This window comes from Fistularia commersonii, chromosome 13, assembly GCF_037954325.1.
Source record: "Fistularia commersonii isolate RoL2024-O1a breed Wild chromosome 13, RoL_Fcom_v1.0, whole genome shotgun sequence".
NCBI lineage: Eukaryota > Metazoa > Chordata > Actinopteri > Syngnathiformes > Fistulariidae > Fistularia > Fistularia commersonii.
The window spans coordinates 6744648-6763251 of NC_141296.1; the positions used below are offsets into that span (position 1 = coordinate 6744648).

At 39.1% G+C, this 18604-nt stretch overlaps 1 protein-coding gene across 2 annotated transcripts in view; it reads right to left on the reverse strand.

Annotated features, from left to right (window-relative positions):
* The window catches only part of kdrl (kinase insert domain receptor like), a 44220-nt gene that overhangs the window by 15551 nt on the left and 10065 nt on the right, over positions 1 to 18604 (reverse strand). For both annotated transcript variants that reach the window (XM_086158653.1, XM_086158654.1), the window contains exons 5-24: positions 17204 to 17363; positions 16980 to 17116; positions 16725 to 16896; positions 16507 to 16633; positions 16222 to 16391; positions 14785 to 14941; positions 12153 to 12264; positions 9457 to 9565; positions 8016 to 8300; positions 7672 to 7818; positions 6913 to 7041; positions 5927 to 6033; positions 5473 to 5602; positions 5066 to 5170; positions 2966 to 3079; positions 2758 to 2846; positions 2464 to 2617; positions 1659 to 1756; positions 955 to 1077; positions 70 to 181 (exon numbers count right to left, since the gene is read on the reverse strand). In XM_086158653.1, the coding sequence (XP_086014779.1) occupies positions 70 to 181; positions 955 to 1077; positions 1659 to 1756; positions 2464 to 2617; positions 2758 to 2846; positions 2966 to 3079; positions 5066 to 5170; positions 5473 to 5602; positions 5927 to 6033; positions 6913 to 7041; positions 7672 to 7818; positions 8016 to 8300; positions 9457 to 9565; positions 12153 to 12264; positions 14785 to 14941; positions 16222 to 16391; positions 16507 to 16633; positions 16725 to 16896; positions 16980 to 17116; positions 17204 to 17363 (2737 nt within the window). The remainder of the gene's footprint in view (positions 1 to 69; positions 182 to 954; positions 1078 to 1658; positions 1757 to 2463; positions 2618 to 2757; positions 2847 to 2965; positions 3080 to 5065; positions 5171 to 5472; positions 5603 to 5926; positions 6034 to 6912; positions 7042 to 7671; positions 7819 to 8015; positions 8301 to 9456; positions 9566 to 12152; positions 12265 to 14784; positions 14942 to 16221; positions 16392 to 16506; positions 16634 to 16724; positions 16897 to 16979; positions 17117 to 17203; positions 17364 to 18604) is intronic.

Sequence of the window (18604 nt, forward strand, 5' to 3'; positions counted from 1 at the left end):
CACAGAATTGAGCATTGGATGATTTGATCCAAGTACAGCTCTTGGCTTATCGTTAACCGGGACACTCACCCAGAGAGAAGATCTCCCACATGAGAACGCCGAAGGACCACACATCGCTCTGGGTGGTGTAGATCTTGTCAAAAATGGCTTCAGGCGCCATCCACTTGAGCGGGAGCCTAGCCTACACCCATGCAAAGAGATAGGAGATCATTTTTTGCCTTTTTCTGACCTCAGTGGACTTTTCATGTTTTAATACTCTCATTAATATTTAGTATAAAGAACCAGAATTGTTTTTTTTTTTTTAGAAAAATATGCTTGCACAATGTGACATTATGCACGAACCAATAAGATGATGTGCAAAGGGAAAATATTATCTGAAGGTATATATTTCAGTCAGAAATTTTGAGAAATTATCTGTTTGAAAGGATACACATTAAAGGAACACATTAAAATAATTAAAAAAAAAAATTCCATCAGCCTCTAAAACTATTTTTCTATCTGAATATTTCTCACAAGAGTTGTCACTTTTGGAAAAATAACAGAGAAGACCTCTATATCTGGAATAAATTACATCTGTGTTGCATTTCTTATGCAGTGCGCAAAGTGCCAAACCTCATATTTTTGGTTACAAGTTTATGGATAGTTTCTCATGAGCTGCTCACAACAAAGTCCCTGGATTATTTTAGTCATGGCAGATTGCCAGTACCCTTTTTGAATGACTGTTGCGTCGCTTTATGCACATGAAGCCAATGTTGTCTACAATGTGTGACAATTCCAATGACAGAGGAGAGACTTCATCATTACAGACAAGAGGAAAATAGCGTATAGTTGTGTATTTCAGCCTGAAGTTTCAGAAATCTCACTAGCTAAAGCAATATCTCCAAAAAACTCGGATGTATCTGGGAGCATTTATCAAAGGAAATACCTTTGAACTAATAATGATGATAAACTTACATCCCCTTTGCGAACATAGTCCGGGTCTTTGTAGACATCTCTTGCAAGTCCAAAGTCGCAAATCTTGACAACATTATTCTCAGAAAGAAGAATATTTCGTGCCGCCAGATCACGATGGATGCACTGATGGAATGAGGAAACGTTAAAAAAAAACAACGTTATTTTTACAAAGTTTCGTGTGCAAGCTTGAGCGTGTTCCTGATGTAATGCATATCAGCTTGCGGACTAACACATGGTCAAGTCATCAATGATAACACAATGGGAGATGATGTTTTCCATATCCAGGCTAAAAAAGTGCTCCGTAAGAAGTTATTTACAGCAGTGGATTCAGTCTCTAATCAGTCCCATCCGCTATCCTGTTACTTATGAATGACTTGAAACATGAATGAGTTCTGAACTGAGTAGATGAGAAACTGCATCAAACATAAAAATGGTATAGCAAAATATTTGGTAAGTCTTAAGTTGAAACTGAAGCTGTGAGTCCATGTATATGTATATGTATATGTATATGTATATGTATATGTATATGTATATGTATATGTATATGTATGAAGAACTCGTAAATATTGTGGTTATTTGTGAGTGAAAAAAGGGAAAGATGACCTTTTGGAAGAGCAAAGCAAATTTAAAAAAAAGGCAAGAATCCCTCACAGAACTTTCATATTAATGAAAATTCTTTGTATGTGTCTTTGTGTCAAGGATACCTTGCGTGAAGCCAAGAACTCCATGCCTTTTGCAACTTGGAAACTGTAGCAAATTAAATCTTCCAATGTCAGAACTCGTTTGTATAAATCCTCGGATTCTGTAAAACAAAAGAACACACATGAACTCGGGATTAAATTCGCAAGATGCATATGGCCTTTAAATACAGGACAGAGCCACTCCTTATTTAGGAGTGTTTAGAGTGATTTTAAATAATATAAACAAGATGAAACAGTAATGGATCACTCGGGGATTGAGACCATTTAGAGTTTCTGATTCCAGCATGTGACGCTAACATTGTCACGTATGTGTGTCCTCCCACAAAGACCGTCTTTAAAACATCCTTTAGCGATAACAGACTAAACAGAACACAATCGCTCCTATTTTTCAGATGTCAGGTGAAACGTGTGGTGGTGGGTGGAGGTCTGGGTCAGGGGTCTGAGAAAGGAACTTAAGAGACGTCCTTCCACTGGCCCACCTGAGTAAACAACTAATCAAACCAGAAATAACATGAGGAACAACACAGCCGACATGATGTCCCAAATCTGAGAGCAGAGTAATACACAGGTCAGTACAGGAAATAAACAGACGCCTCCCTAGACTCAGTGGGGTGACAGTGGCTCCTGCGGCAGTGATTGTACTGCTGAACAGGAGGAGGAAATGTCCCATCAGACTCTCAGAGCAGAAAACAATCTGAAGGGAATATTTCTTTTGTAGGCAGGAGGGGTGGAAAAGAGGTGAGGGTGGAGGAGGAGGCACAAACAGTTTGGAGGGTTGAGGGGGAAGCAAGGAGCGATTGGCCTTTACCTTCTTCCTCTTCCTCCGAGTCGCAGTAGCTCTTATCTTCGATGAAACCGGAGCTGGCTGAGCTTCCGGTGCTGGCCACGCTCTCCAGGCGCCGCTTCATCAGCTCACTCAGCTCGCAACCAGTTCCCGATGATACTACCTTACCGTCCTGGTTCTGGCCGGCACACATAGAGCATTTCATGTTCAAGGACAGAAGTCTTAATTCTAATACTGATATGGTTGACAAAATTCTCGTTTAAAGCTCAGAGCTCTGATAATTTACGGTGTTAAAGGGATTTTCACGACGTTTGTTACCTTGAAAACGATAAAGTCATCTCTCTTGCTTCTCAAGTAGTTGGATAGATTGCCATATTTGCAGAATTCCACTATCATCATCAGTGGGCCTGGAAATAAAGGTTACAATTGTGTCATAATTCAGTTCCAACAACATATGGCAGAGCATGTTGCAGACAAGCTGTGTATCTATAAAATCTATATAACATCTTCCATTGATAATTCTCACCTCCAGGCTTTGTGCAAGCACCCAGCAGGTTGACCACGTTGAGATGATGGCCAATGTGGATCAGGATTTTCAACTCTGACATCAAGGCTTTTCTCTCATTTGACGTTGCACCTCCTACAATAATGTAAACACATATTGAACTTTTACAAAACTGGTTTGTGTACCCTCAAACATCCTGACAAAAAAAAGATATACATTTACACTGTAAATTAGATTTCGTTTAAGCCCTTTCATTTTGTTTCGCTCTCTCTTCGACAGTGTTACATTCACCGTGTTTTTCTCTATGGAACGAAGTCAAAGCATCTGGAGCAAACTAAAGCAGGCTAAAAGAGAACATGCATCCTCTACACAGAAAGGCTCCAGATGGCTGGTGAATTATTTAAGGCAACAATGCATCATACAGCACTAAAAAAAATATTCTATTGATCACATCACACTCACAAGCACACATAAGCACACACAAGGCTAAATGTATCAAATCACACACATAATCAAGAATAGCGACCGGCCTTTTCCGGAAAAAGAAAAAAAGCTTAATGCCTTTTTTCATGAAGATCTTATATAGTCAGAATGATGTTTGCTTCCTCACACAAGTTACACAACCTTTTGTAAAAATATATTTAACTGAATAAATACTCAGTTAAAGATTTTGACTTGCTTGCAGTGTATTGTTTAGTCTTTAAATTATAGCTTATTTTAATTGATTTCCCCATTTCTTATTTTTGGATTTTGGAAGAATCCAATCCAATCTAGGTCAGTGTCGTGCATCGAGTTAAAATTATGTAAAACTATGTAAATAGATTTCAAATTCCCAATGCATGAATTTATTAAAGGTTCATGTATAATATGATATGAAAATACATTTTAGAGTTCATGTTTTAAGATAATGTGATTGTGAGTAATCCCATATTTTGAAGATTTACAATCCATAGAAAAAAAAAACAGTCATCATCTAGAAATATGAGAGGTAGGTCCAGAGCAGTTTCAGTATGTGGATAACTCCTGTGACCAAAGTGAATATTCTAATATGCTTACAGACATTTATAGAAAAAAAAACCCAATATGTATTGATCAAAAAAGAATTTTTAGCAACCTATTTTTTCTGCCTTGTCACATATATGCACATAGCCAATGATAACAAAGAGAAATAATACAGGTCAAAAACAAAGAAAGTTGTAATGTCTTCATTTGACCTATATCGACTTGAAAAATCAAGATTTAGGTACTTTTATGCTGCATTGACCTTCCAGATATTTATGAGTTAGAAGCTAAAGGAGCAAGGGAGTCATTGACCAAATCACAGTCAATATGGGGAGACCTGCTGCTTTCCATTACGCTTGACCTACAAATAACAGCCAGTGCCAGAGAGTGTGTGATTTATGCTCAGCCAAGATTAATACCATTTACCCTACAACCCTATATTTCTTCCATGCTGATCATCCTCAGATCACCAATCACTGTTAGCCCTGTTTTTGTCTCAGCCGGTTATGTACTGCTTCAGAAAAGTTAAGTTCTTTCAGACCTAAGTCATGAATCTATATGTGTTCAAATATGTCTAAAAAGTGTCAGGACCTGATGAAATAAAGGTTTAACACAAATATGTGTCATAGTCTATAATTTGATTAATTAGGTCTAATTGCTATTCTAGACTGTTGAATGTTGGACCCGTATTCTAAACAATTTTAAAATCAAGACTGGATGCAGGGAATGATTTCCAAATGTTTGAACCATTCTTGAATTTGAAAGACACGAAACATTTTTATCGTCACCTTTGTAATCAATATGACCCCTCGCTACCTACGGATCTTGGACGGCTTTCAGCTGTCAGATCTACATACTGTCAAACTCTTCATCGGGAAAAAAGGTCAAAGGTCTTAACTGTTACCTCTTACTGCACTTCCTGACTGCATGCTTATTTTGAACTCATATTCAAATGCAAATATTAATTGGAGTCATATGTTATGCTGTAGTTAATCAGTCCGTAATGTGAAAAAGAAATAAATCCTTCGTCAAAATGATGGACAGATGTTAATCATTTGTTTCCCATAACAGTTCATGTCAGCCAGTATATCAAGAATGATGGACCTCCTGGAGCTGTACCTTTAAGCATTTTTACAGCAACAGTCTTGCAGGTTGAGAGCTTATCGATCCCAAAGGCAGAGGCTTCCACCACTTTTCCAAAAGCTCCATGGCCAAGAGTTTTACCTGGCAAAGGAAAAAGGGATTTGATGAACGGGTCAGCAGTGCTGCAAAGACTAACAGCATTGCGGCAAAACAGACTCCTTGTAATTCAGGCGTTGCAGCTTTAATCGAGACAACATGCTGGAGTTATGACCTACTGACCATTTTAGGAGTTCACTTAGACCAGCAATACGCATTGGCCTCACAGACGATCTATTTTCCATACATTAATGTATGTATATACATGTTAATATAAACGTGTCACTAAAACAGGAATCAATTTCACCGTGAGACACAAGACATAGGAAGGATTGCATAGTACAAACCTAGTCGGAGGCGATCGCGTGGAAACTCCCATTTGCTGCTGTCGTATTGCAGAAGGTCATTCTGCTGGTCGAGTGGACACTCATCAGGGTCAATGATGATGGACGGGCCCATCTTAAAGTGAGCTGGTTGCTGTAATATACATTTCATAAGAAGAATATTATCATGTGAACATTTTTCACAGAAAGTATAACAATAACATAACAGTAAAAATTCATTACCACACCCCAAAATGCTCGATTCAAAATAGAATCCTGATAGTTAAATCCAAAAAATCCTAAATTGGTTAAATCCAATCTTCTTTTTAACCTTGTTTCACCGCTAGATTGATCACTTCCAGGCCAGGTGGACTGGCTTACATTTAATGAAGCTGGCAAATGCAATGTCACTGCTCTCACACCAATTATATTCTTGCATCATTGCAGATAACGCTTCATTTAATTTTTGACGCCTTACCTTCCGTAGCTTGCGGATAAAGAGGATGAGCATTATCCAGAGGAATGTGGCTGCAGCCCCGGTACACACCAGAATTATAACCTCGATGTTAGGCTTTCCTTCATCCCCTGAAAAGAGAGGAGCTGCCATCAGCTCTGGGTTGGAACTGTACATGATCTTATTCTCTATCTTCAGGGATAGGAACATATTCAGTTACAAATGTCCGACGCCTCCTGACTGCGATCTTACTGTCAGCCCATTTTTTGATTCCTGCTTCCTCATGCATTTTTTCCTGACAGATTATTTGTAAGAGGTTAGCTGGCAAAATACTTAAAATGCTTATTTCTCTTTTGTTTGGGATCAGCACACCCCACTTGTTGTTCCAAATAATCTTTTTCAAGACTTTTGAGCGGATGTACCTGGAATCTGCAATTTCTTGTTGTTTACCTTCAATTTATGACCTTATGACATTGGAGCTGTACACAACTTGAGGATTTAGTCTTTTGTAATGACATTGGAATAGGCTCAGTTTACAATGACATGCAAATTTAGTCGCACGCGCATACAAATACACAAGCGCACTTTATTTCCACGGATGTATTCTTTCAGCCCCTTAGCTGTCGAAGCAGCCAGTCTCATAGCAGTCATTAGTGGACATCTTAACACTTCACAGAGGTCATGTCCTCAGTGTAAGGACTCTCAGCCAGAGTCTTGGTCATAAAACTCAAGAAAGAATTCTCTTGGCATTCCTACCAGTCACAGATTTTCTGTCAGGGGAGACTTTTCATGCAGGAGTCAGAGCAGAACTATTTGTAGTTGGGACAAGAAGCTATTGCCTTTAGGATTCCTGAGACATTTTGATTGGGCGTGCAGCACAAAGCGTGGCATTGCTGCGTGAGCTAATCGTAAATATATCTGATATGAGTTGTATGTGACTGGCGAACGACGCAACAAGCTCACAATCAGCAAAGAAGCATTTTTCCAAAGCCTTGTTAAAAAGGACTCACCTAGAACGGTGACAACAGCACTTGACTTTGCAACACCCACAGTGTTGATGGCTTCACACTCATACAGACCCTCATCATCTTTTTTCACCCTTCCAATGGTCAAGATGCCGTCATCGGTTAGTGTAATACCTGCAAGATAGAAGCTCAAAGTTAAAGCGTTTTGCAGGTGCAGGCTGGTACTTGCCCTCATAACTACTATTAAAGTGAAAGGTCATTCTAATCAGGTTGTAGAGTTTGAACATTTAAGGCACAAAGCAAGCCCAAGTGCATTTCAAGGAGTTCATGTTAAGGTTTGATCAAAAGTTGGCATAGTGTATTTCCAGAACTTTTCACAATGCAACAAGAGCACTTTATCTTATTACGCTCCTTGATTAAGTTTGTCAATTCAGATTCTTTGTTGCAAAGAGCTACCAGACAGAGGACAAGAAATAACAGAACTCCAAGGTATACAAAATCCATGCCTTCTGGATTAAGATAAAATTTGAGGATGTAATTAAATTGGCTTTGTCTGCAATCATAATGAAAAAAATGATCACAGAGTCTTGAAAATATAGATCCATTCAAAGATAGGACTTCATCAGCACTCTGTCCTGTACGTAAGGTTTTTTCTGGGCATGAAGAGTAATTTTTAGCAGATCCACCTGCTGAAAAAACAGCCCTGCAGCTAACAATGTATCCTTTGTCTTATAGACCCTCTGTTCTAAAAAAAAAAGAAATGAATTTTCTTTATGATATTCTATCACATATTTTGACAGTTACCTGGTCCTGGCTCCACGGGAATCCCATTTTTGTACCAAATGATGTAGGGGAGAGGAACTCCCTGACCAAGGCAAACCAGCGTCAGGGTGCTGCTAATATTCACATCCTGATTAGTCAGATTTTGACTCAGCCAGGGGCGTTTTCTCTCTTCATCCGAAAAAAAAAAGAAAAAAAAGGGTAAGTGATTATTTCCTATATGGCTTTCGGGACAGTGGTTTATCGCGTGGTGAAAAACATTCAACAATATTCCCATGAGAAAACGCGATAGAAATGTATTAAGAGTGATGGATAACATTTTTGAGAGTGTTGCAGGGATCATTTGCCTCCTCTGTCCTCTTACTTACCAGCCACACGAATAACAGCAGGTTTGAGTTCAACTTGATTGTAGAGATTATGTGCCTGGCATTTGAACCCTGCTATTTTGATTTTGGAAACATTATGAACAAGGAGTGAAAGTGAAATGGAGTAGTTGTTGATCTGAAGACTTTGCATATTAGAGGTTATCGTTTGATTCCTGGAATCCAGCCACTGCAGGTTTGTGTAGAGATATCGAGAGGCCCGACAAGTGAGATTGACATCATTGTCCTCAATGGCCGTCTGAGGTTCAATGCTGATGGGCTCTGGGTGATCTAGTGTGACAGGAAGGAAAATATGATAAGAATCATGTAATAACATCATAAACTCTCAAAATATTAAATCAAGGTCTGGCGTCAACAGCAGTTGTTAAATATGACGACTGAATTTTTTTTTAGAGGTCCATCTGTTTTTTTCAACGCATGAATGGACACAAGCCTCTGCCTGGCTGAATATCTAATTTTGTACAATAGTTTTGGACATAAAGCTACTCATTGCAAGGCCAGGAATGTCAAATTTGCAGTTATTTCCTGTTTCATCACTGTTAATTGGAAGCACGTTGCTGGTGGACAGCCTTGCTGATGGCGCTCCTGCAGCCAACCAATGGTAGAGAAGCTGAGTCAGGGCCCCAGGGGAACCAGCCTGTGCTTGTTTATTCAGATCGCTGGAAAGCATTCTGTGTTCCGTAAGAGAAGACAGCTGTTATTACAATTCTGTCCTCTTTTTTAGCAGCATTCCATCATCCTCTGTCTTGCCTACCTCTGGAAGAGAGAAGGATTCCACTTGGGAACTCTCCCACCCCAGGAGTGTAATTTTTGGAACTTGGCATTGTTTTAATTATGGGTTCACCTACTTCCCCCAGTCTCAATAAGTCATCCCCCATTACTTGACTTTTCAGAGTTGTGAATCACTCAACCTTTCTGGAAAAGTGATTTGCTTGTGCTTCTTGTGTGAAGTGACATTACATAACTACGTCAGTGGTTATTTAATTTGGGAACATTTGGAAATATTCAGATGCACGTAAAAAGTAAATTCTCATAGCAGAAGCTTCACAGAGAAAGAGGGATGACCTGCTGGCACTGGAAGGAATGCAGTTATTCATAGCTGTTTTTAAACGCGTGCCATTATAGCGCTCCATATGGCTCAGTACATGTTTGCCTCTCTTCCGCCCCGAAGCCGTTCAGCGACAGGGGAACATGGTTTCAATTAATGCCCCCCTCTGGTCTCTTTATTGCACAATACAATCTGCACATTCCTTCCCTGTTTGAAATTCATTACAGTGTGGACTGTATGTGAAGATCATTTGAAAGCTTACACTGCAAGAATCGTATGCTTTGGAGTAATTCTGCACGCACTTTCTGCAGAGTGATTACATTTGAAATGTGAATATTCCACTTGTCTCTTTAAGTTACATTCAAGTTGAACACTTACCGTTAACAAAGAAAGGGATGGTCATTGAATTGTTGCCTTCCTCATTATACGCCACACAGGAAAATTTCCCTGACACACTTGCTGCTCCAATCACCAGAGTACTCACGGTCTAAATGGGATCAATATGGCAATCGTTGCAGATTATTCAAAGCAGAACATAACAGGTTAACACCTATTAATATAATCATTCAGATTTCTCCCGTGCCATAACCTTGGGGTTTGTATCACCACCAGATCACTGAGTCCCATTTTCCACGCGAGTGAGAGGCCTGGACCAAGCCTGGTCTGTTTTATACTCTCCAGTGCTTCACATTAATGAAAGGATACATCTGGTGTTTTAAAACCCACTCTATCTCCCTCAGACCTTCACTATACATCTAGCATATTAGTTCTAGGTGATTTCATGGCTAGAACAGCAGATGCCACAATCAGTGTTGTCATCACATCAGTGCAAATTTTCAATGGTTTGAATAGACTAAATAATAACTAAAACTTGGACAAGGCCCAGTCTGCGTGAGGCTCTGTTTAGTGTTCATAATGACATCTGGTTTTTGGGGGCAGTCAGCCACATCAAAGAGAGTGATGTGGGTGTATTGTCTGGGTGTAGAAGACTTCCTGGGGTTGTAGAAACTATTGTGTTGATTCTCAGAGAAACAGCTGTAGCCTTGAGACAATTGCTGAATTCTTATACTTTCACTTTACCGTTAACTTGAAAAAAATAGGTGTTAAAAGCTGTTTCTATTCTTCCATTCATGCAACTATGAAATTTACCAACACACAGATGGAGTAGCCATATTGTATTGTATTTCACCCATTACTCACCGTGATGTAATTTGAACTCAAAACAGTCATTTAAATGACTGAGCAGTCCCTGAGAGGTGACCTAACCAGACGCACTGTGACCTTTATGCCAATGCTTTCCCCCTGTGTTTTCCTTACATTAAGAGAGGGAAAAGCCACTCTACTGGACCTCTACTGGAGTAACATACGGGCCTCTACAACCTTCTTATTCATGGGCCAACAAGATTTATGTGGGGTGACAGAGAGGAATTCACCTCCAACAAATCCTTCCACTTTCAACCCACTGCTTGTTATCATTGACCCTTAGATCTAACCCTCATAAACCCACAGCGTTTGGCCACAAGTACTTGTAAATACATAGTACCTCTCTACTTATGATGGACATGTACTGGATTTGATTCCCTACGATTTAAAAAAAACAAAAAAAACAACAAAAAAAAACAAACAGAACAAAAAAGAAACAAAAAAAACAAAACAAAACAAGGAAATCGATGTGCAGCTGATTCATTCCAATTTTAATTATCACAGGGATTGATTGGGGTTAAAAAGTGAAAAAAAAAACACATACACCACTGACTGTCATATATCTGTCTTAGTTTATGGATGTTAGATGCTGAATGTGACGAGCAAGATTTTCAGTTGAATCCAGCCCAGGTAGGCAAAACTATTAAAATGATTTTCAGAATACATATCATTAATACTAAGTTGGTCAACAGACATCAATAAATCTTCCATGCTATGCATGGTCGAAAGAGCAAATCAGTGAACTAACATTTAGATAAGGAACAATAACTGATTCTTTCTCTTGCTTAACACTTGTACGCCAATGAATGTGTGCCCTAATTTGACCCAGCTTGCAGTAATGGGCTTCCTTAACCTAATCCTATAGACAGACTCAAGTGAGGCAGTCAAGGTCTGCTCTTGATTATGTTTAGGATGACTCCCACAGGGTATGTGTGATGTTGTCTAAAGTTATTACACTGTGTATTTCAATGGGTTTGCATAAGATGAGATGAGATGAGACCTTCGAACACTAAGTTCTTTGTGGGGATTTCAAGCAGTACCTACTTTAATTTATGTAAACCTGTTTCAACTCAGAGTTTCAACATTTACATTATCTACACAAATCAAATGTTGCTTATGAGCTCTTCATATCCATAGTAACCACGCTGTGCCTTGAAGAAAATGGCAAGGCTTGTCACTTTGTCCTCTATTGTAAGTCGCTTTGGATAAAAGCGTCTGCCAAATGTAATGTAATGTAATGTAATGTAATGACAACAGCCCAGAATGAGGTTACATCAACTTAAATCGCCTGAATCGTGGTGCAGAAGCAACAGCACAAATCAAAAGTGCACTTTCACACTAGTAGGATTTTTTTAAAAGGGTTAATTATTTCAATTTAATCAGGGCCTCACAAATAAAACCAAATACTATTGTCTTGGTGTGTTAGTTTTTCAGTTTTTTTTAAATGAAACAACATTTTAAATGGATATCAACTATCAATGTAGCATAATTACTGTTAAACCAGGTTATTTTGTTATATTTTCCTTGTTGATTATTGCAAGAATAAATTATTACTTTAAAGGTGCAAGAGGGAAAAATGTTACTGATTTTTTTTTTTCTTGAAGGGACTGATGCGGGCCTCCTGTGGTTACATAAGTTTAAAGTAATGCAGGCCCAAACTGCACTCCTGCCAATGGAGGAAAATTACCATTTACCCGTTTGGGGAACTCAGACATTCAATATGACATTCAAGCCCTGAATAAATTTGAATCTGACTTAGGTTTGGGATATTATAAATCTTCTTCATATAATTGTTGAAAAATCTTTTGCTGATTTTGGTGAAATGCACCAGCTTTGTTTAGAAACGCTAAGCATTAGGCTTGAGCACTGACCTTGTTTTTGCCTTGCACCACTTCATGCTTGACATTTATCCTTTTAATCCAATTGTTGGAGTTTCCCCCATCAGTAATGTTGACTATGACCGGCTTAGTGATTGTGGTGCATCTGTGGACAGAGAAAATGAAATTAGGTTAAACACGAAATGTAAAATCCTGTATTAGCATGGCTATGTCATAAATACACGTTTAAAATATTAATAGTTAGTTTTATAAAAGCATATAAAAGCACATGATATATACAGCTGCAACAAAAAACTGCCCATGCAGTCATGTTCCCTCCTTTCATCACGCTGTTAATTGAGAGTATGTTGCATGTTTAGAGCTTTTTCTGTGAAAATAAAAAAAATATATGGTGATTCAAATGTGCACTAGTGTAAAATTGAACACAATCTGAACAGATTGCATCTGTGCTAAGACAGATACTTTTCACTGTAATACATTTGTTTGTATCCTGTTCTAATAATCTTCATTATCATCATTTCAAAAGACATTTGTGGATTATCTTTATAGATTACATGTTTGGACTAGGTTGGGTGGGTTGTAGGCCAAAGAGAAAGCCTTAGTTTAATTCCCACCCCCAAAGCATTCACCGCCTGCGGAGGGGAACAATCAGCTTGATGAGATGAGAGACGAAGGAGGAAAAGGCAACAGCAGCAGGAAGGGCTGTGCTGAGTGTCACCTCGTACAGGAAACTCCAACACGTTCTGGCCAGAGTAGATAAGGTTGATCCTAAGACCTTTGTGGTCAAGAAGGAACAGCTGATAACTTCTCAACCCTGTGATACAGACATCCCCATACTTATAGACTTCACTGCAATTAATTGCACTCTTCAACAACTATAGCAACTTTGCCTGACCTCCAACCCCATTCTTAAACACGAATAAAGGACGTATATGAAAACGAGATATGAACCTGAAGAGCTTCATGTAGAATCTAAATTGACAGGTGCTTTGCAGGGTGAGGTCTGAATAAAAAAATATTAGGCTCATTTGGCCTCCCACCAAGCAAAGACTATTCCCTCCTCTCATTAACTGCCTGCCTCAGCCCAGCCACTGTTCCAAGTGCCAACCTTGATTATCTTTAGGACTGCAGACAGAGTTGGTTTGACCCCACTAAACTGCTGCTATTATTTATCATCCGTCCTGCATAATAAAGTGTGTTTTAGATAATTGAATGCACTGGATAATGGAAGAATCGCCAGGCATCAAGTGTGACCATTCATAATGTTTTTCTGTTAGTGGCTTTGAGGCCTGAATGACCCAAAGGGTAATGGCCCATTGTTTTCCTGATGTTACGACACACGGGTCCCCTGCTGTCATTGACAAGCCCGGATCTCGGGGAATGTTCATCTTGTTTGTGGGTTCACCACCAGGCCGCTATTCAAGCACAGTCACTAATACACTAGTTTCCACAAGAACCTGTAACAACTTAGGCAATCAAAGATTAATATATCTCTGCACTATTTGCTCTTCGGCATACAAAGCCCCAGACCGAACATAAGACAGTTCTCAGGGGTTGCTTTTCTTTGATTAATGTGCCATGGTGCGGCCTTGAGTCAATTGGGTCCAACTAAAGTTGTTTTTCATGGGGATCCCTGGGCTGAAGTGGTAAGTCAAATAATCTACAGGGACTGTATTGTTTTTTTAAGGTTGTGATACTCCTAAATGTTTCGTTCTTTAATATAAATCCACAGCTGGAATTCAGATTTTTACTCTCCACTGAGGCCATGCAAAAAAGTTATGAATGCATGCAGAAATTAAATGTAAATTTCTATGACCAAACAGGAGGCATATACTTTTTCAACAGTGGTCAGCCTTGACTTATGGGGCAGGACCCACTGTCCATCTTGAATTCCGACTTCCGACTTCAAATCATACCGTCCTATTTCAATCCTGAAGTCATGTAATTTATTTGTGATTTGTATAATATTCCTCTGATGGTAAGAGATAACTAATTAAAGCCACAGCTGTCCAGAGAGTACCAGTTTCTGAAATTGTGTTATTACATTTCATTATTATGTATTGTGTACATATATGTATATATATATGTAATTATTACATATGTATCGCTCACATTATAACAAAATGGAAGCATATGGACATTCGATATTATGTTATGATATATATATATATATATATATATATACACACACACCCACACGCACAAACACACACACACACACATATATATATACAAACTAAATTATTATGAAACAAGAAAAAGATTCATTCTTACAACTGACATAGGTAATCAATAAAATATCATTTGCGCAAGTCAGACAATTTAGTTCCCGATATTGTCTGTGAACATTTGCTGTATACCTTATCATTTTGGCCATAGGTAAAAGATGACTGAGAGAAACATAACAATACCTGTAATATGACTATATAGTAGCATGTAGCATTAAGCAAAAACATGAATCATGTGTTTCAGAGTTTTCTTACAAATAGTGAGACTGTTGTACATGTTAAAACATAAAACTTCAGAAAAATACAGAGAGAAAGTTTTAAACAAAACATGTATTACATATGCTCACATGCCTGGCCTTTGATAGGCCTCAACTGTGTATTAAATAGAGGCCTCTACTTCAAACAATTCATGGCTCGAGAACAAGATGATAACTCACTCTTCAGATCCTGGGCTTGAGTGACATGGCTGCCAGAGCCAAGTGATGTTTGGCAGTGGATACCCAAAAGCAGTACAGGTTAGATGATGCTGTTTGCCAAACATGTAGGGCTGTATGCCAACAGTAGCAAGCTCCGCCTCCGAAATAGTTGGCTTCACTGTGAGAAAGAAGTAACCACACACATGCACATGCATGCACACACGGACGCACGCACACACACACACACATAGTGAGAAAGAATAGGTTAGTTCAGGGTGACTCCTGTGAAATCTAATGATGTCTTTATAATGAGGGATGACAGACATGATGGATAGCCACAAAAGAGGTGCCAATGACACCAGTTGTCCTTTAGACACTGTGCACGACAAGAATGGATGTATGATTATCCAGCCTGGGGCTACAGGTCAAACTGTGACCCCACTGCACAGAACAGTGATTGAATCATGTGATCTATAATTAACAACAGACCAGGATGCCCGTTCCACCTTAGAAGGCATTCTGGCCATTCTTTCAGTTTCAACAGCATTTTTTCACGTGCTCACTGACACACTTTTACGAAGCAAAATGCCTGCATCGCATGGCACAAACTATTTTTGTACCATGTGTGCTGTGTGAGTGAGGACTTATGCAACTATCAAATCCAATCCTGGATAACTGTCTTAGTTGTAAACAGCAGAAAAACAAAGTTTACAGTTCCCTCAATGATGCCAAAAATCTCTCTTCCCTTTATGTTTGTATATGTGTGTTTTATGTTTATCATGCAAGTACATTAAAGTGATGTGATATGTGGCTGTCAGCATAAATAATGCCCTTACAAGGTTAAGGGGATCTGATTTATCCCTTTTAAAAATGCTACATGGGTATGCTATATGGATTCCCCAAACAAATTACCAATAAGAAAAACCTTACCCTTAATCTTTTATTTGGCTGTTTAAAATTGAGAGCTCAAGCCCGAGAAAAAAAATCCAGAAAATTTAAAGAGCCTTTTTACTGCTGTCAGTATTCCCTACCAAGGCAAAATAACAATGCATTGCACAACCAATCCTCCTTTTTTTTCAAATTATATCATAATCTTTAGGACATAATGTTTATATGAGCACTAATACTACACATGGTGAGGATGCAAATAAATGCTGTGGTCAAGGGGGGGGGTCTGGAATGGCTGGAGTCTGCGTGCAGAGGAGAGCCTAGGCAATTTACACACTGCGCCAAGCCCCTTCAAAAGAGCCCCAATAATCAACAACAGCTGCCAGTGCTACGTCAATCCAGGCCTGGAAGCAACAAGCCCCCAAATTCCTCTCATACTAAAGCTGCTACCTGCCGTCCAGTGAACTGGACTGAAGCTGCTGCAGAATACAGTGCTGGGGAAGCCTAAGTCCAAAGCCAGAGGAGTGCTTTTTATCTCCAAGATCATAGGTCATGATTGAAACAGCTTACCTTTAACTTCTAAAATGTAGTTCAGACTCTTGTGCAAGCCTTTTGCTTGGGTAGCCACACTTATTGTGAAAATCCCTGCATGCTTTTGCTGCACGTCACTGATGGTCAGCTTGAAACCAGACATCTTGAAACAGGTAGAATTCCTCTGGATGGCAACCCCATTTTTGTACCTAAAAATTGGAAATCTTTGTCAATGCTGAATGTATGAATGATATAAAAACAAACAGCTGACATTCTCCTTTACAATGGATTGAGTTCTGCATTCAACCAAATATCATTACCTACCATGTCACCATGTCTGCTTGAGGCAGAGCATTGACCCTGGGCCTAAACACAACCTCCTTTCTACCCTCTTTGACAACCACAATATGGGACCCCTCATGCCTATAGGAGATGTTGAGGAAGGGATGCTCTAGAAACAATATTGACAAAGATATTAGAGTTCAGAAGTATGCAAAAATTATAGTACAAATAGCTCCAGCAATTATTCAACCCATACTCACCAAAGACTTCAACTTCTGCTGAGGCGTTCTTGAAATCGGGGGGTTTAGTCTGAGCTTTGCAGTGATACGTTCCACTATCCTCCATTGTAATGTTGGGTAACACTAACATTTTGCTCATCAAACGCGCATCAGCGGGGCTGTCCCTGGTACTGATTGTAGAATAGCGATTTTCCTGAGGACAAATTATCCAACATAAACACTCCAGACATTGTTTCTTATAATATTGATATCAAAGATATCAAATCATGAACTTACTTTCTTCTTGGGAAAATCCCAGGTGAATTGAATTCTTCCATCATATGTGGTCACCCCTGTACAGTTGAGTACAAGCGTGTCTCCAACTAACAGCCTAACTTTCCGTGGGGTTATTTTTGCATCTTCAAGATGAAAACCTATAAAATAGAGACAAATGTATAGATTCTGCAAGAAGCCTCTCATTATCAATGGGCAATATTGGTCCAAAAAGTCACGACACTCACTCAGTCTCTTGGGGATGTACACAGAGGTGAACGTGAGATTGTTGACCACTGCCACACAGGTGAGCATTGCGTATGCAGAATGTTGACTGAATGGAACTTTAAACCCTACTTTTGGATCCCATGTAATTTTTTTTTCAATCTCTTTAGAAGTCAACGGAGTCTGTAATTAAAAGACATTGGGTCAAACCAAAAAAAACATCAACTTCCTTCTTTAATATTTAACTTTCGCACCATTGGGTGCAGCTGGGGACAGTTGTCTGTTAGACTTCTGCAATCACTTATGAAATAGAGCACAAAAAAGTGTGGGCTTGGAAAAGGATGTACGTGCCTGCTGTTGTTTGTTCTCATGCCAGAAGTTGGGCCGGGAGAGGAGGCAAGGCAAGGGAAGGAAGGAAAAGGAGCAGGAAGGAGGAGCGCCATGGATTTACCAATTGCAGGAAGGTCACAGAATCACTATCTCTTCCATCTGAGTCAGATTGTTTGTCCATAGTAGCCACTATGTCACAAAGTTATAAGTCTAAAAATACAAATGCACAAATTACTCTACATTTTGGGATTTGTATGGCATTGCTTCATGCTTTTGCACAAACTTGTTTTTTATTGCTCATTGTCAAGGTTATCACTTTTGTTTCAAGAAATCAATTGAGTGGATACCAAATTCCAGACACAGGAGCCAAACAATGCTTTCTGGACATCAGCCCCTCACCGCCTCTCAATCCTCCCACCCCACCACCACCACCACCACCCTCCCGCCCATCTTGGGAAATGAACTTTATCACAGAGGTACATGAGGAATGTAGGGAGCACATCAAGCAAGGAAGACTTGCAAGGAACTCTGCAGCTTGAAGAAAGTAAAGTATGCAAAGGGGCTGAAAATGCATTGAGGAAAGACAAGGCGCTTGAGCTAAGAAGCAAGATAAGTTATCTTTACAGATTACATGTTTGGCTCTTTGAAACTGTCACAGTGACTGGACTCAAACCATTACATTATATTGCAAGAATAAAGCTGAAACATCTGATGAAAATAAGGTTTAAAACAGTCAATATGTCCCAATGATATCTGGCTGAAATATGCTGATGATAAAGTGGAATTATCCAACTTGGTCTTTAAATCAAAAGGAAGTAAAGAGAGAACAGTATACCTCTTTCAAAGATTAACTGAGGTTGATTCTCTTTTACACAAAAATGTAGCAGAGGAATAGAGGGAGTCACCAAACTAATGTAGTGAATTGCGAAACAAACGGTAGTTGTTAGTTTTATCTGAAATCGGTGAATGTTTAAAATAAACTTAACTGCCTGGTTAATCTCCTGTTGAGAGCGCAATTTTAACCTTTCTGTAAAAGACATCATGGTATGGAATAGACCCAAATACAAAAGCTATCAAAATAATATGATGAAATT